The 25,673-nt window shown below is 50.7% G+C and overlaps 1 protein-coding gene and 3 pseudogenes across 1 annotated transcript; all 4 read left to right on the top strand.

Moving 5' to 3' along the window:
- The first annotated feature begins 11,804 nt into the window (after positions 1-11,804).
- On the top strand, positions 11,805-16,609 carry LOC118204355 (uncharacterized). The gene is made up of 3 exons (XM_085826392.1): positions 11,805-12,999; positions 13,097-13,203; positions 13,323-16,609. Exons 1-3 carry the CDS (start codon positions 11,805-11,807, stop codon positions 16,275-16,277), a joined length of 4,257 nt encoding a protein of 1,418 aa, XP_085682518.1. The 3' UTR covers positions 16,278-16,609.
- On the top strand, positions 16,576-16,753 carry LOC146994570 (U2 spliceosomal RNA; annotated as a pseudogene).
- Positions 16,754-18,657: 1,904 nt separating this feature from the next.
- On the top strand, positions 18,658-18,777 carry LOC146994571 (U2 spliceosomal RNA; annotated as a pseudogene).
- Positions 18,778-24,144: 5,367 nt separating this feature from the next.
- LOC146994572 (U2 spliceosomal RNA) lies at positions 24,145-24,322 on the top strand (annotated as a pseudogene).
- The last annotated feature ends 1,351 nt before the right edge of the window (positions 24,323-25,673 follow it).

Below are 25,673 nucleotides of genomic sequence, written 5' to 3' on the forward strand. Positions count from 1 at the left end.
TTACATTTGTTTTATATTCACCTGCAGTGAAGAATGAGATTTTTCGGAGGAGGAAGCTACTCCAGAGAAATGAACACTTTCATGAATATTTCATTGTCCTCTTTTCCCATCTGAAAAAAAATTGAGAAAATACGAGAATATTATGTTGCATGGTGCATAAGCTTATAAAACCTGGAGGAAAACACCGGAATTCAGTTGTTTACTTACTGCTGTTATTGACTGTAGCGATTTCGCGTTGAGATCGGATTAACTTTTTCTACTTTGAATTTTGTTCCGGCCAACGTTTCCGTAAAACGTCCAATATAACTACTGTAAGTTATTGCGATATTGTAGAAATATCTGTGAGGATATTTCAGCATTGTGGTTCATTTGCTGTAGTAAGAATAAAATTTGCAATTGAATCTTGAATGAAATGAACTTTTGACGTCCTTGGCTTTTTAAAACTAGCCCCGCCCAAGGAGGAGGGGACTGACGCCTCCAGAATGGGAACATTAGAAAGGACCGCAAAATGATCCACTTGACTAGACAGAAATTGGTCATCCTTGTACACCTCTTTTTTTGTAACACAGGAGGAGGATGAAATAACGACATATCATAAAAAAACCCCAAGCAGCACTCGCTAACCTGAGTCTTCTGCACCCCCTTCTCCCCCTGCACGAATGCTCAGGACTTTTGAAATATGAAAAATTGAAAGTGAATTCATCACGCCAGAGAATTCTGCATCGCTTCTCGGCCTTTTGGCTAAGATCAAAGTGTAGTACTGCGAGCATTCCTGGGTCATTGATCTCGCCCGTATGTCATCATACACGGGCTCGGACGGCGGCTGGTCATGCCTGCTCATCGAACACACTCACGATCTCACCCCCACGCACTTACGCTGAAGCTCTTTCTTCGCCATCCATGAGAGAGAGTTCTGCTCATCCTGCTTCAACCGGTCCTCTCTGCGCAGTGATCACCTCCACCGCGGGGACGGAGTCTCTGACGTCCAACGTACCTGCTAAATCCAAGGTGTTTCCTGCGGAGAACACAAGGAACTTGCTGCCACCTTCGGAGACGTCAATCCCGTCGACACCATACTTCACCCTCCCGGCCAGGAATTCTACTCCCACCGTCATACCTGGACCAAAGACTAATGCTTCCACACCTCAACTGGCGTCTGCCGTCACCTGCCCGGATTGTGGTCGCTCCTGCCTGAATAAGAAACAGCTGCGGTCCCATCGTCACCTCCGTCACAGACAGGCTCCGCCTCCCACCTCTCCTGGAGACGATGACTTTACCTCCTCAACTCCTGAGACACTGACTGACACCGCTTCTTCACCGCCCGCTGCTCCTGCACCAGGCCCCGTCCACACGGACTGCACTGCCTCTGGCTCAACAGACGCTGCTCCTCAACCTGCTTTAACTGCCACTGTCCCGGTGACCACTTCGCCTAGTAAAGACCTACCTGGTGAATCCGATGTCGCACCTCAAGTACCCTGCCAGACACGCTTGGATACTACCTCCAGCGCTGGAGACACGACTGATGCGGACGTCCTCATCCTATGCCTCACTCCCTCAGAAAGGACTGATCTGCTCTCTACTGAATTGCCCGCACCAGACAGCAATGTAATACGCTCACATGCTGCTACGACTTCTACTGAGCAAATTGCACCTGGCCCACGTCCTAGCAGGCCATTGCAGAACCTGTCAGTGAGGGAGCCTTTGCCTATGCCCACTCATGTGGAGAATCATGAGTCCTGCCCAGAGACATCCTGCCGACGTGACTCTATTGTCCATCTACTCTTCCCGATGCAAGACACACTCCACTGCACCGAAAGGGACTGCCATAGGACATTCCATTCGAAACGCTGGACCCAACTCCGCCACTCGCTCTGCAGACACCTCTTGTACACACATGGCATAGATGTTGCTAGCACTCGGAACTGGTGTGCACACTGCCTATTGCCCATCGCCGTTAAGGTCTCGACCCATCAATGCTTTAGAGACCGGCCCGTAGTCGTCGAATCGGGCATTCAACATCGTTGGAGATGTACCCAGTGCGACTTCTCATGCCAAACACGGGGTGGATTCCTTAACCACCAAGCACGCCACCGACGTGAACGGCAGCGCTTACTCCAGCCACCTCTAGTGACGCCTCTCCTTCCCTCCACCTCGGCAAGACGACAGGCACGGACTGCACGATTCCGTACATCTCGCCAAGATGATGCTAGAACTGATGGACCTTCCACTGCCTACCAATCGACAAGTGCAACAGACCCTAATACCTTGCCCTATCAAGAGGATGCCGCACCTCCAGGAACAGACATGAGGACTACCCCACAGGTTGATGCGCCTTTGACTGACAATCTGGGAACCAACCCTTCCTTTGAAGAACACTCCCCGGAGCCGTCCTTCCCGGATTCGCCTTCACCTACCGGTCCTACAGTTACACCCGACTCACCGGTTCCAGAAGCCGTATCGGATGGTGCCGAGAGATCTCCACTGGGTGGTGTAGAAATACAAGTCACGTCCCCCCTTGAACACTTCGTAGAACGACTGGAAGAGTTTTCCGACCCGATGACCACTGAGGAGTGGGATGCCTTTTCCACGTTACTTGACGAGATCTTGATGGCCGCCGCGAGTGCAGTTCGTCTTCCTCCCGCTAGCGAGGATGTAACTGGAAACAACAACAATTCCGCCAAGATACGTGATGACCCAAAGTTGCTCCAGAAACTCTACCGTCGTAACCGACGCAGAGCGGTCCGACTGATTTGCGGGGATGATTCACAGAGATGCCCAATTGGAAGACAGGATATACAAGATCACTTTGCTGCTGCCCTATGCAACAACCGAGTTGACACCTCAGTGTACACCTCACCATCCCCTCTCCCCAGAGAACTTGACCTCTCTCCATTTTCTCCTGCAGAGATCGCAAGGAAACTCTATTCAGCTGAAAACTCGGCACCCGGACACGATCGACTCTCATACAACCATTGGAAGGCCGTTGATCCGGACTGTACAGTACTCGCAGCCATCTTCAACATCTGCTTGAAAGCTAGGAAAGTCCCTGCAGCTTGGAAAGACTCTCGTACTACCTTGTTACCCAAAGGGGGTGACCCGCATAACATCAAAAACTGGCGTCCTATCTCGCTGAGTGTTACGATTGCCAAGCTGTTCTGTGGTTGCCTGGCACGACGGTTCACTTCTTGGCTCATCGACAACTGCATCCTCTCCCCGTCACAGAAGGGATTTCTACCCTTCGACGGGGTGTTTGAAAATAACTTCGTTGTTCAGCAGAGAATCCAGCTAGCACGGACCAGCCAATCTGACACCTGCCTGGCGTCATTGGACCTATCCAATGCCTTCGGATCCGTGCCCCACGATGCAATTTTTGCTGCGCTTCGAGCCTCTGGAGTTGGGAATCATTTCACCGAGCTGATACAGGAGCTGTACACGGATGCGTCCACACGCGTCTTCACAGAGGAAGGCCCCACGGATCCAATTCCAATTGACATCGGAGTACGTCAGGGTTGCCCCCTAAGTGGGCTGTTGTTCAACTTGACCATCAACCCGATACTTGTCGCAGTCCAAGGGCAAAGTCCTCTACACCGCATACTGGCGTATGCCGACGACCTACTGCTACTCGCGCCCTCCCCTGCGGAGCTGCAAACTCAACTCAATCTGACGCACAACCTGGTTGGAAAGCTTGGCCTCTACATCAACCCCAGAAAATGCTTCTCCCTACATATCTCCGGAGCTCGCCCAACGGGTGTCCGCCACTCTCAGTTCTCGATCGACGGCACTGCCATCAGGTGTCTTCGTGAGGGTGAAGGTGAGGAATTTTTGGGGAAACCAATTGGATTCAACCAACCACCGGACATCGAGGCACTCAATACTTACCTACAGAAATGCGAGATGATCCTGAATTCGCCACTTGCTCCCTGGCAGCGCATTGACGCGCTCAAATCCTTTGTGTTTCCATCAATGGATTTTGATATGAGGACGGCCCGGTTGAAGAAAACCGACTGGGCAAAGATTGACTCACATGTGCGCCCGCTACTAAAGAGGACTCTCAACCTACCTCCCGAGGCGGCAAATGAATATCTTTACGGCGCGAAGGAATCTGCATGCTTTGGTATCCCGCTGGCTGCCGAAAGCTCAGATATAGCAAGGATTGACAGCGCTTTCAAGTTGCTCACTTCATTGGACCCTGGGATACAACAGCTCGCTTGGGAGGACCTTACGCGACTTGTAAGTGGACGACTGAAAAGGGTTCCTTCCTTCTCTGAGATTGCAGCTTTCCTTTCGGGATGTGACGAAGACTTTCCCAGGAGCACCTCCAACCCAATTTCATCAGTTTGGTCCGCGGCCAGAAGCGCAGCCCGTCGCCTAAAAGTCACGTGGACAATTTCTGACGACCACACTGTGGAGATCTCTCATGACGGTACCACCATAACAGCCGGCAAGCGACGCCTTGTATTCCGCACCCTGCGGAATGCCATCAAGAAATCCCGCGCAGAGAAACTCATCACTTATCCCAACCAGGGCAAGGCGATGGAATGCGCAGCGGCTGCCAAAGCAAGCTCTCACTTTTTCCGGAACGGGGCATTTACACGATTCGCCGACTGGCGATTTATACATCGTGCAAGGCTAAACCTCGTCCCCCTGAACGGTGTTCGTCGCAATGTGAATGGCTCCCGTGGCTGCAGAAGATGCAACTTTGAGCTCGAGACCCTCCCGCATGTCCTCTGCCACTGCATGAGATACAGCCGTCTCTACCAAGCGAGGCACAGTGCAGTGGTAGAGAGGATTAAAAAGGCAGCCAGTGGAAGGTGGCAGCTCCTCTCCGAGAACCGGCCAGTCAGAGGACTCCCGCTACGCCCGGACATCATCCTAACAAGAGACAACGCATGCCTCATCCTAGACATAACAGTTGCTTTTGACAACCGTCGGTCTTCATTTGATGCTGCTCGCCGAGAGAAGATGAACAAGTACCGTCCGCTAATCGAAGCACTGAAATCTACATACAACGATGTGCGCGTAGAAGCAATTGTAATCGGAGCACTAGGATCTTGGGATCCAAACAACGATAAAGTTCTCAGCAGGATCTGCAGCAGGAAGTACGCATCACTTATGCGAAAGCTCATCGTAAGTGAAACAATAAGTAAATCAAGGGATATCTATGTGGAGCATCTCACGGACGTCAGACAGGAGAACTGGTAAATTTAACATGGACTCACTGAACTATCCGATTAAGTGTTCACAAAGTACAAACCCCCGAAATATGTAAGTAGAAAGAAAAACCTAGTATGTTGTACATAAGTGCTTGGTTCTGAAAATAGTTGTTGTACATATCTGCTTCGCTCTGTAAATAATTGTAAATAGAAAATTAATGTATAATAGAATTGTAAAATGATATTTCTGCCACGCAAATATCATTCTTCTGTAAAGTGGCCAAAAATATTGTTCAATAAAAAACATCTGTTCTTATCAGCTTAATTTGCCGGTTTGATTTATTTTTATAGGTTCACCGGTGGATATGCTGATAGAGTAGTTGCCTCGTCCGGAGGGCGGAGCCAAGGTGGATCTTTGGTAAGTTTTGCTTTATTTTGTCTCTTTTTCTCCTACTGATGCTTGATGGGTTGGTGACCTTTACTTGCGTCAGTAGGAACCTTTCCTTTCCCTGTGAGCGTGCAGGTGTCTTTTCCCGCTATCACCGAACTAGCCGTTTTCGGTTAATCCATGTGATGGGTGGGGTCTAACTTTTTCTACCTCTTTCCTGTCTATTCTTGCTCTTCTTTAGTATTTTTTCGCTATTTAGTGTTAAAATGCTTTCGTTGAGCCCTTATTTTTTCCTTTGCACAAACTCACTATTATGGTGGGCGTGGTCTTTCCTTTATTTCATCCCTATCTCTTTGCTCCTTCCGCTATCGTTTGTTTCGTTTTATTTATTTTTCCCATGTCCAGGTTAGTTTCGATCTAACTGGTTGGTTTTTATGCTTACTCGGATTAGTGTCCCGGAGTAGCCGTGAGCCCTTAGCCTGTGTTCTGCCACAGGTCAGGGATCGAGTAAGCTTCCGATTACCCATCCATGTGAAAAGGACACCCGGCTGGGTACGGCCTTTAGTGGGGCGTAATCTTCCAAGTCCTGGTCATCGTCTTTGCTCTCCTGTCAATGGTTTTTCCTTTCGAGTATTTAGTCTCGATAGGTGCCTCGACCCCCAGTTCGTCGTGGGTCCAGGGACTTACCTCCATTGGTGTCTTAGCAGACAGGCCACTCGGCTGAGTGAATCCTTAGCTCGACACCAATTTCCATCCAAATCGGCTAGTTGCACGCGCTAGTTTCCCCGCCTACCCTGGTTATGTTTTTTTTTTTTTTTTCCCTACCAGATCCACCCAAAGCTTCGACAGTTTCTCTTGCCCTCTGACTGTTTTATGTTTGATCTTGCCAAAAGTGCTTTGTTCTTGCTTTTTGTGCTGCTGTGTTTCTCTCCATTTTTTTTCAGCTATGCCTGGACCACCGAATGATGCCGGCTCCTCGAGTGACTACATTCCAGTTCCGGTTCGTCCGCCCAGAATCCCGTCGCCAACAACTCCCGGCCTACCTCGGATGTTGCCTACGGCTTCTACGATACCTGCTGTGGATATGCGCTCCTCTCTTGCTGTGTCGTCACCTCAGCCCTGCTCTGTCACCTGTCTGCCTGTTGAAAACCATGCTTCTGCTATGCGTTCCAGCTCAAGACCTCCTGTCCGACATGTTGCTGCGGCTGCCACGCCTTCCGGTCCTCCACTGCTACGAGGTGGTAATCTCAGGCAACTCCTAGCAAAGATCTACGAAAGGTCGCCTGACTCAGTTTACCGTCGCTCTTGTGGCTCACCTCCTGGACCCCGCTCTTCACAGTCTCCCACCTTGGATCTTCATCCCACTGGATCTTCGTCTGACTCGCCTGCCTCTTCTCTCTTTGATGTTTCCTCTGACTCGCCAGTGTGCCACCACACTCGTTCGCGTGCTGCTGTCAAACATACCTGCTCTGGACCGCCTCCTCCTGGATCTCCTTCCACGATGTCTCCTGATTGCACAGTTGTCCCTGCACCTAGCGGCGACATCTTGCCTCCTGTCTGCCCTGTGACGTCTGCCCCAGGTTCCTCATCTTGCGCCAGTGATCCGACTGCCGTGTCCTCCTGTCTGCCGGATGCCAGCACCTCCGTTTCCCCTTCTCCTCCTCCGCCTGCCTTGATCATCTGTGGTGACTGTGGAATGTCCTGTATCAACAAGAAACAGCTGCGCTTCCACTGGTACCGACGTCACAGATCCTCTCCCAGCTCTGACTCTCCTCGTGATTTCCGGCTTCCTGCTTCTGATTCTCCGACTGCCGCCCCCAGAACTTCGCCTCCTCCCAGTTCTCCTGGCCTTGACACCACCTACATCGGCCCTCAGGGTCCTGATTCCACTTGTCGGGTCGACTCTACGCTGCATCTCGTCTTTCCTGTCAACGACGTCTTCTCCTGCACGGAAGTAAACTGCAGCCTTCTATTTAGGTCCAACTCCTGGTCAAGGATGAAGAAGTCTCTCACACGCCACCTTCTCCAGGAGCATCAGCTTCCCATCTCTTCCTGCATGAAATGGTGCAGTCACTGTTGCATGCTCTTGGTGAACAAGGTGTCTTCCCATTCCTGCTTCCGTTCTTCTCCTACTGTCCTCTCGTCTGGTGCTTCGTTCCGGTGGAAATGTTCAGTGTGTCCCTTCTCCTGTCCTTCCAGAAAAGGTCTCTTCAACCACTCTGCCTTCCATCAGCGAGCTGAACGTAATGCTACCTCTGATAATATTGCTCTCCCTCTTCCTGTCCCTCAAAGACCGAGAAGACCACGCCAACAACCTACCCAGGTTTCTCCTGCTGCTGCTTCCACGGTGCCTGCTCCTCCGCCTGCTGTACCCGCCGTTCCTATGAATGATGCTCTTGCCTCGACTGCCGCACCCTCGCCTCCTGTTCCTTCTGCTGCAGTCTCTCCAGAGCGTCCTCACTCATCTCCTACTTCTTCACCTGGTACTCCTGCTTCTCCTGCCAGAAGATCATCTCCTTCTGCTTCTCCAGTCTCTCCTGCACTTTCCTCGCCGGCTCTCTCGCTCTCTGCTCCAGCGGACGACTTTCTCAATTCAAGCTTCCTTGATGATGGATTCTCCGTTCCTTCCGGTAGCCTTCGTGACTCCGCGACTGTTCCCTCCATTGACACCCTGCTTCCGGATGATTCCCCACTGCTGCAGTTCAGCGAGACCCTCCAGCGCCTCTCCTCTGCTCCAGATGACAATAACACCTGGTCCGAATTCGAGACCTGCCTTGATGCCATCATCTCCTCTGCCTCTGATACTGTCAAGCTCCCTCCACCTGTGCCTCCTGAAGAGTCTGGGTTTCGCCGCACACCGGACGCCTCCAATCCCCGTGTCATACAGAGGATCTACCGGATGAATCGTCGGAGAGCCCTCCGACTCATCACCCAACGTGACTCCTCTTTCTGTGCGATTCCTGCGGAAGATCTTGCTGCCCACTTCTCTGAAAAGTACTCTCCACGGGATGCAGACACTTCCATCTTCTGCCAGCATGCTTCTGATCGTCCTCCTGTTGACATGTCGCCGTTCTCCCCTTCTGAAGTGCGTTCCAAGCTGATGGCTTGTGAAAATTCCGCGCCTGGCCCTGATCGGCTTTCTTACAGACACTGGAGAGATGTCGACCCCGAATGCAAGGCACTTTGTGCTATTTTTAACATCTGCTTGAAGCTGCGACGCATTCCGGCCTCTTGGAAGTCCTCTCGCACGTTTCTTATCTTCAAGGATGGGGACCCCTCCGTTATTGACAACTGGCGACCCATCGCCCTTAGCTCGTGCATCTCAAGGCTCTTTGCTGGTTGCATGGCACGTCGTTTCTCCAGCTGGCTTTCTACACACGACGTTCTCAGCCCCTGCCAGAAAGGTTTCCTTGCTCATGATGGTGTCTTTGAACACAATTTCATCCTCCACAGTCAACTCCAATTAGCTCGTCGATCCAGGTCTGAATTGTGCTTAGCATCCTTAGACATTTCTAATGCCTTTGGATCCGTGCCACACTCAGCCATCTATGCTGCTCTCTCTGACTCCGGTGTTGGTGACGACTTCTCTTCCCTCATCAGGTCCTTCTACAGTGGCTCTACCACCTCCTTCTTGTCAAGTGATGGCACGTCCTGTCCTGTCGACATCCACGCTGGGGTTCGCCAAGGCTGCCCACTTAGCGGACTCCTATTCAACCTTGTCATCGACCCCGTCCTTCGCTGTGTTGAATCGATGTCTCCGGTTCCAAAGATTCTGGCCTATGCTGATGACCTCCTCCTGTTGGCGCCTTCTCCTGAAGCACTCCAGCATGACCTCCTCCGGGTCCAAGATGCATGTTCCAGGCTCAATCTCTTGCTGAACCCCAAGAAGTGCCGCTCCTTCCATTTCTCTGCTGTTCGCTCCTCCCGTGTTCTTCCGACTGCCTTCTACATCTCTGAAGTTCCAATTCCTGCACTTAAAGAGGGTGAATTCTTCAAGTTTCTTGGTAAGCCCATTGGCTTCAACCTCCCGCCTGCACGTGCCCAACTCCGCGACTTCTTGTCACTGGCCAAGTGTATTTCTGAATCTAAGCTGGCACCCTGGCAACGGATTGATGCTCTTAAGACCTTCTTCTTCCCGTCGCTCCTGTTTCACATGAGGACGTCTCAGTTCTCCAAAACTGACTGGAAAAAGATCGACGATCTCCTCAAGCCTGCCATTAAAAGGACCCTGAACCTCCCCCCAGAAGCCTCCAATAACTATCTCTACGGCCTCTCCGGGAAAGGTTCCTTCGGTGTCCCTCTTGCCGCCGAAGACTCCGACATTGCTGCTGTGGACGGTGCGTTTAAGCTCCTAACATCTAGGGACCCACTCGTTCGCAAGCTTGCTTGGGATGATCTTTGTGGATACATTCGCGCTCGGATCCAGCTGTCTCCATCTCCTTCTATCGTCAGCCAGTTCCTTTCTGCATCGGATGAGGGACCATTCGCCGCCACCAGCAACCCCACCTCTTCACTATGGTCTGCTGCCCGCGCTGCCTCTCGCCGCCTTAACATCTCCTGGAGCTTTGACAACGACGGCTGCCCTTCCATCTCCTGTGGGAATTCTACCATCTTTCCTAGCAACAGGAACTCTATTTTCAAATCCTTTCGTCACCTTAGAAGATCTTGCAGGCTCCAAGATTTGGTGAATCTCCCAAGTCAAGGAAAATCCATGGAATGCGTTTCGGCTGCACGTGCAAGCTCACACTTCTTCCATGAGGGATCGTTCATTCGCTTTGCCGACTGGCGCTTTATCCACCGCGCCCGCCTCAACCTCGTGCCACTGAACGCCTCCAAACCATGGGATCGCACTCGCCGTGCATGTCGTCGCTGCCCCTTTCCAGAGGAGACTCTGCCTCATGTAATCTGTCATTGCATGAAGTATTCGCGGCTCTACCAGAACAGGCACAATTCCATCGTCAAGAGGTTAAAGGATGCTGCTTCTGGTCGCTGGAACGTCCTTTCTGAGAATCTGGCTATTGAAGGATCTTCCCTGAGACCCGATCTTGTCCTTTCCAAAGACGACTCTTGCCTCATTATTGATGTGACCGTCGCCTTTGAGAATCGACTCGCCTCTTTTCAACATGCAAGAACTGAGAAGGAGACCAAATATCGTCCTGTTGCCGACCTTCTAAGAAGAAAGTTTAGAAATGTTCGTACCGAGGCCATTGTTGTTGGTGCTCTAGGATCATGGGATCCGGCAAATGACAGAGTTGTGAGACGTCTCTGCACAAATAAGTATGCAAACTTAATGCGCAAACTTATTGTTAGCGAAACCATCCGGGCATCGAGAGACATTTATATCGAACATTTAACAGGCACACGCCAAAACAATCAAAACAACCAGTGATGTACATAATGCTAAATATTTTATTGTAAATAACGTTAAAGAAATTATATTGTTACGTCTTCATTGTTTTATCTTTTTGTCGAAATTCTTTATATTATTTATTAATAACGAAAATCGCACTGCGTGCGTCATTGTCTGACACGCCATGATCAGATCAATGCTGTGTAAAATGGCATGGAATATTTTAAATAAAGAATCTGTTCTTATCAGCTTAATTTGCCCACGTAATTTTTTTCTATTTTTACAGTGGTGGATATGCTGAAGGTGTAGAAACCTCGCTTGGAGGGCGGAGCCGGGGGGAACCTTGGGTAAGTTTTGCTTTTTCTCTTCTTCCTGTTGACGCTTGATGGTTCGAATACGTTCTTTACTTGCGTTCAACAGAACCCTTTCCTATCCCCCCCTGTGAGCGTGCAGGGTTTTTTTTTTGGCTGTTTCCGTTACTGCTGGACTTACCGCAATCGGTTTGTCTGAGTGGTGGGCGGGGCCCTTCTGTCTCTGCCTTCCTTTTGCTAATAGCGACTGTGTTACAGCTCGCTTTAGTGTTGAGAAGGCTTCTTTTCTGTACTCTCTTGCTTTGCGTAGCACGGAGCACTTTTGTAGTGTATCCTTGCATACGTCGAGCCCTCATTTCTTTTCAGTTTCCACTTTCCCACCTATTTTGGTGGGTTTGGTCTTTCTCTTCTCACCTCTTTCCCTCATTCCTTCTGCTATCCGTTAAACTTTCTCCCCCCCTTTTTTTCTTTTTTTTCTCTCTCTCTACCAGGTTTACCTTTGGCTCGGACGAAAGCTCTGACCTCCTGTCTTCTCGCTGATCTAACCAAAAGGCCCTTTTATTTTCTTGCTGCTGCTGTGCCTGCCTTCCTCTGATTACAGAATGTCTGGGTCTCCTGACACTGCTGATCCATCGACGCCCTGCCTTCCTGTGCTGGTACGTCCACCTCGGATCCCTTCGCCGACCACTCCTGGCCTGCCTCCGATGCCCACATCGCCTGTTCTGCTGTGCCCGATTGTGTCTCCACCTCCTTGTGATAGTCGCCGCCCTGAAGTCCTGCACAGCCCGTCGAGTAAGACTCCTTCTCGACACATCGCTGCCTCTGTCACTCCATTAGGACCACCACTTCTCAGAAGTGGCCACCTGAAGCAACTACTGGCAAGGATCACTGCTAGGCCACCTTCCACCTCCCACTCTGGTGCCACCTCCACGCTGCCTTCATCACATAGCCCAGAAAAGATGCCTCCTTCCATGGCCTGCCCACCTCTGCAGTCTCCATCCTCGTCTCCTGCTCCTTCCGAGGCTACTTCCATTGCTGGCTGTTCTCGCGCCTACCTGCGTGACGACAGGGACCCTTCTGCTAGATCCGGACGCTTCTCCTCCTTCCCGTGTTATGTCTGTGGAAGGATCTTCAGCAGAAGGAAAACGCTCCAGAGACACGTCGACCGACATGGTCCTGACTGCGTACAGAGCCATCCATCTCCGTTACCTGCCGCACCAGTACAGACTCCTGCTCCTAACCACGAATCGCCTGTGTGCCACCACACCAGAGCAAAGACAGCTGCTGGCCACGCTTGTTCCTCCCAGCCATGCCTGCCTGACATGCCCCTTGCAGAAGCTTCTACTTCATCACCTGCCTTATCTCCTCCGACTGTACACCTCAGCTTTATTCCCGTGGACTCGTCTTCTTCCTGCCATGCCACGCTTGCTCCTAGGCCTTCGCCGACCCCAGTCTCTTCCTCTGACTCTACCGCTCCATTGCCTCTCCAGGAGTCCGTGACGGATGATTCATCCTTTCCTGCTGCCTCCCCGTCCCCAGTTGCACCCAGCTCATCACCTCCTGGCGACCCTTCCCTCATGCCTAATGACGTGCTACCAAGTTCGCTGCCTCCTCCAGTCTCCACTTCTGCTCCAATGGACATGACGCCCGCTGGTGCCTCCTCTGCTGTTCCTGCTCCCGAGTCCACATGCCGCGTCGACAGGACCGTCCATCTCGTCTTGCCCGTGACCGATACCTTAGCCTGTACCGAGTCAAGCTGCACTCGTACCTTCCACGCAAGGCAGTGGTCCCAGCTCCGTGACTCGTTGTGCCGCCACCTTCACTCCGCACATGGGATCGATGTCGCCTCTACCAAGAACTGGTGTTCCCACTGCCACTCTCTTATCTCTTCTAGGGTCTCCACCCACTCCTGTTTCAAGGACCGCCCTGTCATACGTCCTTCCGGGATCTCTCACAGATGGAAGTGCAGCTCTTGTGACTTTTCCAGTCAGACACGTGGAGGTATCCTCAACCACCAGGCCCGTGACCGAAGAGAACGCCAGCGTGATTCTGCACCTGCTCCACCTCTCACCAGTGGTCCGCGCCGACGCCGCCGCCCTCATCAACGCCCTGACGCTTAGCCTGCTCCTGTTTCTGTCCCAGGTCCTCGCCCTCCAACTCCTGACAGCTCTCCACCTTTGGCCAGTGTGCTGCCTCATCCGTGCTCTGCTGCCCGGTCGTCGACCTCCAACTCCAGCCCGCCACCACCACCGGCTTCCGCTCACCGTGATTGCGATCCACCGAGTGGCCTACATCCTGATGCCTCATCCCCTGGTACTTCCCCTGATGACGTCGACTCCCCGCTGCATGAGGAGCCTTCCGACAGCGACTCGCCACTCCTTGCTCTACGCCCCAGATTGGTCTCCCTGCTCAGTGGTGATCCCTCTCGTAACTGGAGGCTTGCAGAGGAGTGCTTGGACGAGTTAGTTGCCACTGCCCGGGACGCCTTGAAGATCCCCGCCGCAACCTCACGTGCTCCTGCTCCCACTTCACGCCCTCCTTGTGCCACGGACCCAAGAGCTCTCCAACGCATCTACAGGAACCGACGACGCGCTGTCCGACTTCTGCTCGAAGTAGACTCTCCCCGATGTCCTCTTGACTGCGCCTCTGTGACGGCCCACTTCACACCTTCCTGCGAAAGCTCCGTTGATTCCTCTCTTTTCGCTTGCCGCCCTCCAGCTCCACATGAGGTTGACTGCTCCCTGTTCCTTCCGGAAGAGGTTGCTTCACGTCTCCGTGCCGCAGAGAACTCCGCCCCCGGTCCTGACCGGCTCTCCTACCATCACTGGAGGACTCTGGATCCAGATGGCAAGATCCTCGCGCTCGCCTTCAACATCTGCCTCAAGGCCCGCAGGATCCCCGACTCTTGGAAATCCTCACTCACCGTCCTCATCCACAAGCATGGAGACACCTCTGATGTCCACAACTGGCGGTCCATAGCCATCAGCACCACCGTGGCCAAGCTCTTCACCGGTTGCCTCGCCCGTCGCATGACGTCCTGGATCCTTGAACACGATGTGCTTTCTTCGTCGCAAAAAGGATTCCTCCCTTTCGATGGTGTTTTCGAACACAACTTTGTCGTCGAACAGCGCATCCGCATTGCCCAACGCTCGAAGAAGGACATCTGCCTCGCCTCACTGGACCTCACCAACGCTTTTGGCTCTGTCCCACACGAGGCCATCCTCTCTGCCCTCAGAGCCTCAGGTGCTGGACCCACTTTCGCCGATATTGTACGCGATCTTTACCATGACGCCTCAACACAGTACCTCTGCTCTGATGGTGTTTCTGATCCCGTGCCCTCTGTCTGTGGTGTCCGCCAAGGCTGCCCACTTAGTGGTCTTCTTTTTAACTTGGCCATCGACCCTCTTATCCGTGCGGTCGACTCCTCCTCTCCTCTTCACTCTGTTCTCGCCTATGCTGACGACCTACTGCTGCTCGCCAACTCACCAGCCGAACTCCAAGACCACATCGACGTCGTCCACACCATGGCCTCCAAGTTATTGCTTCACTTCAACCCGGCGAAGTGTTTGACCATTCACATCTCCGGCCGTCAGCCCATTGGTACCCGCCCCTCCAGGTTCTCTCTCAATGAAGTGCCACTTCCTCACCTAGAGAATGAGACTGCAGGATCTTTCCTTGGGAAACCAATCGGCTTCCAGCTCCCGGCTGACCTCCACTTTGTCCACGGTTACCTTCAGGCCTGCAACACCATCCTTTCGTCCAAGCTTGCTCCCTGGCAGAGGATAGACGCCATGAAGTCGTTCATCATCCCTGCCATGGTCTTCGACATGCGGATGCGTCGCCATAAGAAAGGTGATTGGAGACGGATTGATGAGTTTGTGCGCCCTCTTCTGAAGTCGACTCTCAACATCCCACCCGAAGCGGCCAACGAGTACCTGTATGGTGACTCTGCAGCTGTCTGTCTTGGCATCCCGCTGACGAGTGAAGACTCTGACATAGCTCGCATTGACGGAGCGTTCAAGCTCCTCACCTCCCGGGACCCCTGTGTGCGCTCTCTTGCCTGGGAAGACCTCTCTCAGTTCGTCGGCACTCGCATCCGCCAACCTCCTACCGACGACGACCTGACTGCCTTCCTGTCCGCCTCCGATGACGGCCAGTTCCACCGCTCAAGCAACTCATCTTCCTCCACCTGGTCCGCTGCCCGTGCTGCCTCCCGTCGTCTTGGCGTCACCTGGTCCTCTGGTGATAACCGCTCTGTCTTCCTCCACTACGATGGTAACATCCTGGGAGCCTCCAAGCGCCACTTTATCTTCCGCTGCCTCTGCAGTGCCAAAAGATCTCAACGTGCCGACAAGCTCAAGTCTTACCCGAGCCAGGGTAAGGCAATTGAATGTGCTGCCGCCTCAAAATCCAGCAACCACTTCTTCCGTGAGGGGACCTACACCAGGTTCGCGGATTGGAGGTTCATCCATCGAGCCCGTCTGAACTTGGTGCCCCTCAACGGCAACAAACGCTCCAACCCTGGTTCGAAAGGCTGCCGCAGATGTGCTCATCCCAATGAGACGCTCCCTCACGTCATCGAGCACTGTATGAGATACAGCAGGCTGTACCAACTCCGCCACAACAACATTGTGGAGCGGATTAAGAAGGCGGCCATGGGACGTTGGGATGTGTACAGTGAAAACCAACGTATTAATTCTCTACCTGTCCGCCCCGACCTGGTCCTTACCAAAGGGAACTCTGCCTTAATTCTCGATATCACGGTCCCTTTTGACAACCGACTTGAGTCCTTTGACCGTGCCCGCCGCGAAAAAGAGACCAAGTATGAGGAAGTCGCCAACATCCTTCGTGAGACCTTTACGGACGTCAAAGTTGAGGCTATCGTCGTTGGTGCCTTAGGGTCATGGGACCCAAAGAATGACAGAATCGTCCATCGCCTCTGTTCAAACAAGTACGCCACCGTCATGCGCAGGCTCATAGTGAGCGACACAATTCGTATCTCGCGTGACATCTATATTGAGCACCTGACGGGACAACGTCAAATTCCTTGGACTGAACGCGCAGCCGAAAACTAATGCCCGGATGCCTATCTCCTGAATCTTCTGATTTCATCTGTTGTGCTCCATCCCACCTGCCCATTTTCCAGCTGCTCCAAAGTGCCTAGTCGAACTTCTATTATTCACTTCTCAATGATCTCTCTCAACTTCGTGTCCTGTATATAGCTCCTGTAAATATGATTCAGTTGCACAGCATACCTTTTGTATTTAAATTGGCTTCGCACATGTACATATATGATATCCTCGAAAACCGCACTGCGTGCGTTATTGGTAGCTCTCGCCAAGGTCCTACCAATATCATGTAAATTGGCACCAAATATGTTCAATAAATAGTTTTTACTCTGTTCTTATCAGCTTAATATCTGATACGACGTCGACATGACGTCAAGATATTAAACTAATTTTTGCAGATAGGCTTGTGGTTAGGAATTTATTCCGCCCTCGCCACGGGTTGGCCTGCTATGGCACTACTTGCAGGATACGGCCCACAATATATCCAAAAAGCAGAAACTTCACTCACCCACTGCATCCTCAGGAAAACGTCCTTTTAAAATGGCCCCTTCAAATTTCAGAAAACCGAAGGTCTGACAACATCATACATTTGTACGAGTGTGCGGCGACCTGCCTTTTTTTAACTTGCTATTGCTCGGGCCCCTCGTTCTTTTCCTCGGAATGGGAACATTCTGGAGCCTCGGGTTTAACCCTCGTTCTTTTCAGTGTCAAGTTCTGGTTTCTGTAAATACGAAGTTTTATTCGTATTTACAGAAATTCCATAAAATCCACATTTTTTTTCCCGTACTGTTAACAACTTACTCATTCTGTCTGACTGATTGAACGAAGATCGGCCTCGAAATATCACTCAAATTTCATTTGCAGTAACATTTTTGTCTCATTTCATGTAAGTTTGAGAGAATTCCTATTCACATTTGCCAGATCTTTCCCACTACAGCGCGCGTATACACATTGCTTCTTTCAACACACGAGCCTTTTTATTGTAAATAACTCTCAAAAGGGTGTAAAATGTTTGTAGGCACACTGCAGCAACAAAGATTTTTCTGTCTGTTTCCTAATGTTTTGTTTTGATTCTCTGTATGATTTCTAAACGCCAGCTAATTGTAATGGTCTACAATTATTGTTAAGGATTGTTGTATTTATGTTTTTATTCATTCATTCATTTATTTTGTTGGCACATTAATATTAACAAACGGGAAAATGCCAATAGATAGCTGCACTATGCAGGAAGCAGTTTATTCTGAGTTTTGAGATGGCTTGCCCGCCGCTAGTGTGGAAGTGTAGAATACAAAGTAATCATTAATTGTAAATTAAAAAGTACTGTTTTATTGTACATATTACAAATTAATTTGTAAAGTGTTTTTTGTAATTTTTCTGTTTGTTTAATTGTTTTAAGTTCCTAATATTTCACTCTGTGTTTTCAAGTGCAACGTTTGAACTGAAGAGAGAGAGTATCTCTGAGTTGGAAACCATGTGCTGGACTGTGCATGTCGAGTTTGTGTCAATCAAACTCGGGCATTATGTAATGCAGTTTTAGCTGATAAATTTTACTGTCTCAATATTTGTTTAATCACAAAAAATAATTTCTTCCCAAGCATGGGCATTCGATAACTCCAGGAATATTTATTTATTTATTTTTGGTTTTGCTATTTTTATTGCCTTTTTAATTACATTTGTTTTATATTCACCTGCAGTGAAGAATGAGATTTTTTGGAGGAGGAAGCTACTCCAGAGAAATGAACACTTTCATGAATATTTCATTGTCCTCTTTTCCCATCTGAAAAAAAATTGAGAAAATACGAGAATATTATGTTGCATGGTGCATAAGCTTATAAAAGCTGGAGGAAAACACCGGAATTCAGTTGTTTACTTACTGCTGTTATTGACTGTAGCGATTTCGCGTTGAGATCGGATTAACTTTTTCTACTTTGAATTTTGTTCCGGCCAACGTTTCCGTAAAACGTCCAATATAACTACTGTAAGTTATTGCGATATTGTAGAAATATCTGTGAGGATATTTCAGCATTGTGGTTCATTTGCTGTAGTAAGAATAAAATTTGCAATTGAATCTTGAATGAAATGAACTTTTGACGTCCTTGGCTTTTTAAAACTAGCCCCGCCCAAGGAGGAGGGGACTGACGCCTCCAGAATGGGAACATTAGAAAAAACCGCAAAATGATGCACTTGACTAGACAGAAATTGGTCATCCTTGTACACCTCTTTTTTGTAACATAGGAGGAGGATGAAATAACGACATATCATAAAAAGCCCCCAAGCAGCACTCGCTAACCTGAGTCTTCTGCACCCCCTTCTCCCCTGCACGAATGCTCAGGACTTTTGAAATATGAAAAATTGAAAGTGAATTCATCACGCCACAGAATTCTGCATCGCTTCTCGGCCTTTTGGCTAAGATCAAAGTGTAGTATCTGTTCTTATCAGCTTAATTTGCCCACGTAATTTTTTTCTATTTTTACAGTGGTGGATATGCTGAAGGTGTAGAAACCTCGCTTGGAGGGCGGAGACGGGGTGAACCTTGGGTAAGTTTTGCTTTTTCTCTTCTTCCTGTTGACGCTTGATGGTTCGAATACGTTCTTTACTTGCGTTCAACAGAACCCTTTCCTATCCCCCCCTGTGAGCGTGCAGGGTTTTTTTTTGGCTGTTTCCGTTACTGCTGGACTTACCGCAATCGGTTTGTCTGAGTGGTGGGCGGGGCCCTTCTGTCTCTGCCTTCCTTTTGCTAATAGCGACTGTGTTACAGCTCGCTTTAGTGTTGAGAAGGCTTCTTTTCTGTACTCTCTTGCTTTGCGTAGCACGGAGCACTTTTGTAGTGTATCCTTGCATACGTCGAGCCCTCATTTCTTTTCAGTTTCCACTTTCCCACCTATTTTGGTGGGTTTGGTCTTTCTCTTCTCACCTCTTTCCCTCATTCCTTCTGCTATCCGTTAAACTTTCTCCCCCCCCTTTTTTCTTTTTTTTCTCTCTCTCTACCAGGTTTACCTTTGGCTCGGACGAAAGCTCTGACCTCCTGTCTTCTCGCTGATCTAACCAAAAGGCCCTTTTATTTTCTTGCTGCTGCTGTGCCTGCCTTCCTCTGATTACAGAATGTCTGGGTCTCCTGACACTGCTGATCCATCGACGCCCTGCCTTCCTGTGCTGGTACGTCCACCTCGGATCCCTTCGCCGACCACTCCTGGCCTGCCTCCGATGCCCACATCGCCTGTTCTGCTGTGCCCGATTGTGTCTCCACCTCCTTGTGATAGTCGCCGCCCTGAAGTCCTGCACAGCCCGTCGAGTAAGACTCCTTCTCGACACATCGCTGCCTCTGTCACTCCATTAGGACCACCACATCTCAGAAGTGGCCACCTGAAGCAACTACTGGCAAGGATCACTGCTAGGCCACCTTCCACCTCCCACTCTGGTGCCACCTCCACGCTGCCTTCATCACATAGCCCAGAAAAGATGCCTCCTTCCATGGCCTGCCCACCTCTGCAGTCTCCATCCTCGTCTCCTGCTCCTTCCGAGGCTACTTCCATTGCTGGCTGTTCTCGCGCCTACCTGCGTGACGACAGGGACCCTTCTGCTAGATCCGGACGCTTCTCCTCCTTCCCGTGTTATGTCTGTGGAAGGATCTTCAGCAGAAGGAAAACGCTCCAGAGACACGTCGACCGACATGGTCCTGACTGCGTACAGAGCCATCCATCTCCGTTACCTGCCGCACCAGTACAGACTCCTGCTCCTAACCACGAATCGCCTGTGTGCCACCAAACCAGAGCAAAGACAGCTGCTGGCCACGCTTGTTCCTCCCAGCCATGCCTGCCTGACATGCCCCTTGCAGAAGCTTCTACTTCATCACCTGCCTTATCTCCTCCGACTGTACACCTCAGCTTTATTCCCGTGGACTCGTCTTCTTCCTGCCATGCCACGCTTGCTCCTAGGCCTTCGCCGACCCCAGTCTCTTCCTCTGACTCTACCGCTCCATTGCCTCTCCAGGAGTCCGTGACGGATGATTCATCCTTTCCTGCTGCCTCCCCGTCCCCAGTTGCACCCAGCTCATCACCTCCTGGCGACCCTTCCCTCATGCCTAATGACGTGCTACCAAGTTCCCTGCCTCCTCCAGTCTCCGCTTCTGCTCCAATGGACATGACGCCCGCTGGTGCCTCCTCTGCTGTTCCTGCTCCCGAGTCCACATGCCGCGTCGACAGGACCGTCCATCTCGTCTTCCCCGTGACCGATACCTTAGCCTGTACCGAGTCAAGCTGCACTCGTACCTTCCACGCAAGGCAGTGGTCCCAGCTCCGTGACTCGTTGTGCCGCCACCTTCACTACGCACATGGGATCGATGTCGCCTCTACCAAGAACTGGTGTTCCCACTGCCACTCTCTTATCTCTTCTAGGGTCTCCACCCACTCCTGTTTCAAGGACCGCCCTGTCATACGTCCTTCCGGGATCTCTCACAGATGGAAGTGCAGCTCTTGTGACTTTTCCTGTCAGACACGTGGAGGTATCCTCAACCACCAGGCCCGTCACCGAAGAGAACGCCAGCGTGATTCTGCACCTGCTCCACCTCTCACCAGTGGTCCGCGCCGACGCCGCCGCCCTCATCAACGCCCTGACGCTTAGCCTGCTCCTGTTTCTGTCCCAGGTCCTCGCCCTCCAACTCCTGACAGCTCTCCACCTTTGGCCAGTGTGCTGCCTCATCCGTGCTCTGCTGCCCGGTCGTCGACCTCCAACTCCAGCCCGCCACCACCACCGGCTTCCGCTCACCGTGATTGCGATCCACCGAGTGGCCTACATCCTGATGCCTCATCCCCTGGTACTTCCCCTGATGACGTCGACTCCCCGCTGCATGAGGAGCCTTCCGACAGCGACTCGCCACTCCTTGCTCTACGCCCCAGATTGGTCTCCCTGCTCAGTGGTGATCCCTCTCGTAACTGGAGGCTTGCAGAGGAGTGCTTGGACGAGTTAGTTGCCACTGCCCGGGACGCCTTGAAGATCCCCGCCGCAACCTCACGTGCTCCTGCTCCCACTTCACGCCCTCCTTGTGCCACGGACCCAAGAGCTCTCCAACGCATCTACAGGAACCGACGACGCGCTGTCCGACTTCTGCTCGAAGGAGACTCTCCCCGATGTCCTCTTGACTGCGCCTCTGTGACGGCCCACTTCACACCTTCCTGCGAAAGCTCCGTTGATTCCTCTCTTTTCGCTTGCCGCCCTCCAGCTCCACATGAGGTTGACTGCTCCCTGTTCCTTCCGGAAGAGGTTGCTTCACGTCTCCGTGCCGCAGAGAACTCCGCCCCCGGTCCTGACCGGCTCTCCTACCATCACTGGAGGACTCTGGATCCAGATGGCAAGATCCTCGCGCTCGCCTTCAACATCTGCCTCAAGGCCCGCAGGATCCCCGACTCTTGGAAATCCTCACTCACCGTCCTCATCCACAAGCATGGAGACACCTCTGATGTCCACAACTGGCGGCCCATAGCCCTCAGCACCACCGTGGCCAAGCTCTTCACCGGTTGCCTCGCCCGTCGCATGACGTCCTGGATCCTTGAACACGATGTGCTTTCTTCGTCGCAAAAAGGATTCCTCCCTTTCGATGGTGTTTTCGAACACAACTTTGTCGTCGAACAGCGCATCCGCATTGCCCAACGCTCGAAGAAGGACATCTGCCTCGCCTCACTGGACCTCACCAACGCTTTTGGCTCTGTCCCACACGAGGCCATCCTCTCTGCCCTCAGAGCCTCAGGTGCTGGACCCACTTTCGCCGATATTGTACGCGATCTTTACCATGACGCCTCAACACAGTACCTCTGCTCTGATGGTGTTTCTGATCCCGTGCCCTCTGTCTGTGGTGTCCGCCAAGGCTGCCCACTTAGTGGTCTTCTTTTTAACTTGGCCATCGACCCTCTCATCCGTGCGGTCGACTCCTCCTCTCCTCTTCACTCTGTTCTCGCCTATGCTGACGACCTACTGCTGCTCGCCAACTCACCAGCCGAACTCCAAGACCACATCGACGTCGTCCACACCATGGCCTCCAAGTTATTGCTTCACTTCAACCCGTCGAAGTGTTTGACCATTCACATCTCCGGCCGTCAGCCCATTGGTACCCGCCCCTCCAGGTTCTCTCTCAATGAAGTGCCACTTCCTCACCTAGAGAATGAGACTGCAGGATCTTTCCTTGGGAAACCAATCGGCTTCCAGCTCCCGGCTGACCTCCACTTTGTCCACGGTTACCTTCAGGCCTGCAACACCATCCTTTCGTCCAAGCTTGCTCCCTGGCAGAGGATAGACGCCATGAAGTCGTTCATCATCCCTGCCATGGTCTTCGACATGCGGATGCGTCGCCATAAGAAAGGTGATTGGAGACGGATTGATGAGTTTGTGCGCCCTCTTCTGAAGTCGACTCTCAACATCCCACCCGAAGCGGCCAACGAGTACCTGTATGGTGACTCTGCAGCTGTCTGTCTTGGCATCCCGCTGACGAGTGAAGACTCTGACATAGCTCGCATTGACGGAGCGTTCAAGCTCCTCACCTCCCGGGACCCCTGTGTGCGCTCTCTTGCCTGGGAAGACCTCTCTCAGTTCGTCGGCACTCGCATCCGCCAACCTCCTACCGACGACGACCTGACTGCCTTCCTGTCCGCCTCCGATGACGGCCAGTTCCACCGCTCAAGCAACTCATCTTCCTCCACCTGGTCCGCTGCCCGTGCTGCCTCCCGTCGTCTTGGCGTCACCTGGTCCTCTGGTGATAACCGCTCTGTCTTCCTCCACTACGATGGTAACATCCTGGGAGCCTCCAAGCGCCACTTTATCTTCCGCTGCCTCTGCAGTGCCAAAAGATCTCAACGTGCCGACAAGCTCAAGTCTTACCCGAGCCAGGGTAAGGCAATTGAATGTGCTGCCGCCTCAAAATCCAGCAACCACTTCTTCCGTGAGGGGACCTACACCAGGTTCGCGGATTGGAGGTTCATCCATCGAGCCCGTCTGAACTTGGTGCCCCTCAACGGCAACAAACGCTCCAACCTTGGTTCGAAAGGCTGCCGCAGATGTGCTCATCCCAATGAGACGCTCCCTCACGTCATCGAGCACTGTATGAGATACAGCAGGCTGTACCAACTCCGCCACAACAACATTGTGGAGCGGATTAAGAAGGCGGCCATGGGACGTTGGGATGTGTACAGTGAAAACCAACGTATTAATTCTCTACCTGTCCGCCTCGACGTGGTCCTTACCAAAGGGAACTCTGCCTTAATTCTCGATATCACGGTCCCTTTTGACAACCGACTTGAGTCCTTTGACCGTGCCCGCCGCGAAAAAGAGACCAAGTATGAGGAAGTCGCCAACATCCTTCGTGAGACCTTTGCGGACGTCAAAGTTGAGGCCATCGTCGTTGGTGCCTTAGGGTCATGGGACCCGAAGAATGACAGAATCGTCCATCGCCTCTGTTCAAACAAGTACGCCACCGTCATGCGCAGGCTCATAGTGAGCGACACAATTCGTATCTCGCGTGACATCTATATTGAGCACCTGACGGGACAACGTCAAATTCCTTGGACTGAACGCGCAGCCGAAAACTAATGCCCGGATGCCTATCTCCTGAATCTTCTGATTTCATCTGTTGTGCTCCATCCCACCTGCCCATTTTCCAGCTGCTCCATAGTGCCTACTCGAACTTCTATTATTCACTTCTCAATGATCTCTCTCAACTTCGTGTCCTGTATATAGCTCCTGTAAATATGATTCAGTTGCACAGCATACCTTTTGTATTTAAATTGGCTTCGCACATGTACATATATGATATCCTCGAAAACCGCACTGCGTGCGTTATTGGTAGCTCTCGCCAAGGTCCTACCAATATCATGTAAATTGGCACCAAATATGTTCAATAAATAGTTTTTACTCTGTTCTTATCAGCTTAATATCTGATACGACGTCGACATGACGTCAAGATGTTAAACTAATTTTTGCAGATAGGCTTGTGGTTAGGAATTTATTCCGCCCTCGCCACGGGTTGGCCTGCTATGGCACTACTTGCAGGATACGGCCCACAATATATCCAAAAAGCAGAAACTTCACTCACCCACTGCATCCTCAGGAAAACGTCCTTTTAAAATGGCCCCTTCAAATTTCAGAAAACCGAAGGTCTGACAACATCATACCTTTGTACGAGTGTGCGGCGACCTGCCTTTTTTTAACTTGCTATTGCTCGGGCCCCTCGTTCTTTTCCTCGGAATGGGAACATTCTGGAGCCTCGGGTTTAACCCTCGTTCTTTTCAGTGTCAAGTTCTGGTTTCTGTAAATACGAAGTTTTATTCGTATTTACAGAAATTCCATAAAATCCACATTTTTTTTCCCGTACTGTTAACAACTTACTCATTCTGTCTGACTGATTGAACGAAGATCGGCCTCGAAATATCACTCAAATTTCATTTGCAGTAACATTTTTGTCTCATTTCATGTAAGTTTGAGAGAATTCCTATTCACATTTGCCAGATCTTTCCCACTACAGCGCGCGTATACACATTGCTTCTTTCAACACACGAGCCTTTTTATTGTAAATAACTCTCAAAAGGGTGTAAAATGTTTGTAGGCACACTGCAGCAACAAAGATTTTTCTGTCTGTATCCTAATGTTTTGTTTTGATTCTCTGTATGATTTCTAAACGCCAGCTAATTGTAATGGTCTACAATTATTGTTAAGGATTGTTGTATTTATGTTTTTATTCATTCATTCATTTATTTTGTTGGCACATTAATATTAACAAACGGGAAAATGCCAATAGATAGCTGCACTATGCAGGAAGCAGTTTATTCTGAGTTTTGAGATGGCTTGCCCGCCGCTAGTGTGGAAGTGTAGAATACAAAGTAATCATTAATTGTAAATTAAAAAGTACTGTTTTATTGTACATATTACAAATTAATTTGTAAAGTGTTTTTTGTAATTTTTCTGTTTGTTTAATTGTTTTAAGTTCCTAATATTTCACTCTGTGTTTTCAAGTGCAACGTTTGAACTGAAGAGAGAGAGAGAGAGTATCTCTGAGTTGGAAACCATGTGCTGGACTGTGCATGTCGAGTTTGTGTCAATCAAACTCTGGCATTATGTAATGCAGTTTTGGCTGATAAATTTTACTGTCTCAATATTTGTTTAATCACAAAAAATAATTTCTTCCCAAGCATGGGCATTCGATAACTCCAGGAATATTTATTTATTTATTTTTGGTTTTGCTATTTTTATTGCCTTTGTAATTACATTTGTTTTATATTCACCTGCAGTGAAGAATGAGATTTTTTGGAGGAGGAAGCTACTCCAGAGAAATGAACACTTTCATGAATATTTCATTGTCCTCTTTTCCCATCTGAAAAAAAATTGAGAAAATACGAGAATATTATGTTGCATGGTGCATAA

This window comes from Stegodyphus dumicola, chromosome 11 (genome assembly GCF_044657685.1).
Source record: "Stegodyphus dumicola isolate Sdum_Otavi_A_Nest chromosome 11, ASM4465768v1".
NCBI classification, from domain to species: Eukaryota; Metazoa; Arthropoda; class Arachnida; order Araneae; family Eresidae; genus Stegodyphus; species Stegodyphus dumicola.

Coding starts and splice junctions, on each gene's coding strand:
- LOC118204355 (XM_085826392.1), top strand. CDS start 11,805: ATGTCTGGGTCTCCTGACACTGCTGATCCATCGACGCCCTGCCTTCCT. Junction 13,000..13,096: donor AAGGCAGTGGTCCCAGCTCC/GTGACTCGTTGT, acceptor TATCTCTTCTAG/GGTCTCCACCCACTCCTGTT. Junction 13,204..13,322: donor TTCCAGTCAGACACGTGGAG/GTATCCTCAACC, acceptor CCTGACGCTTAG/CCTGCTCCTGTTTCTGTCCC.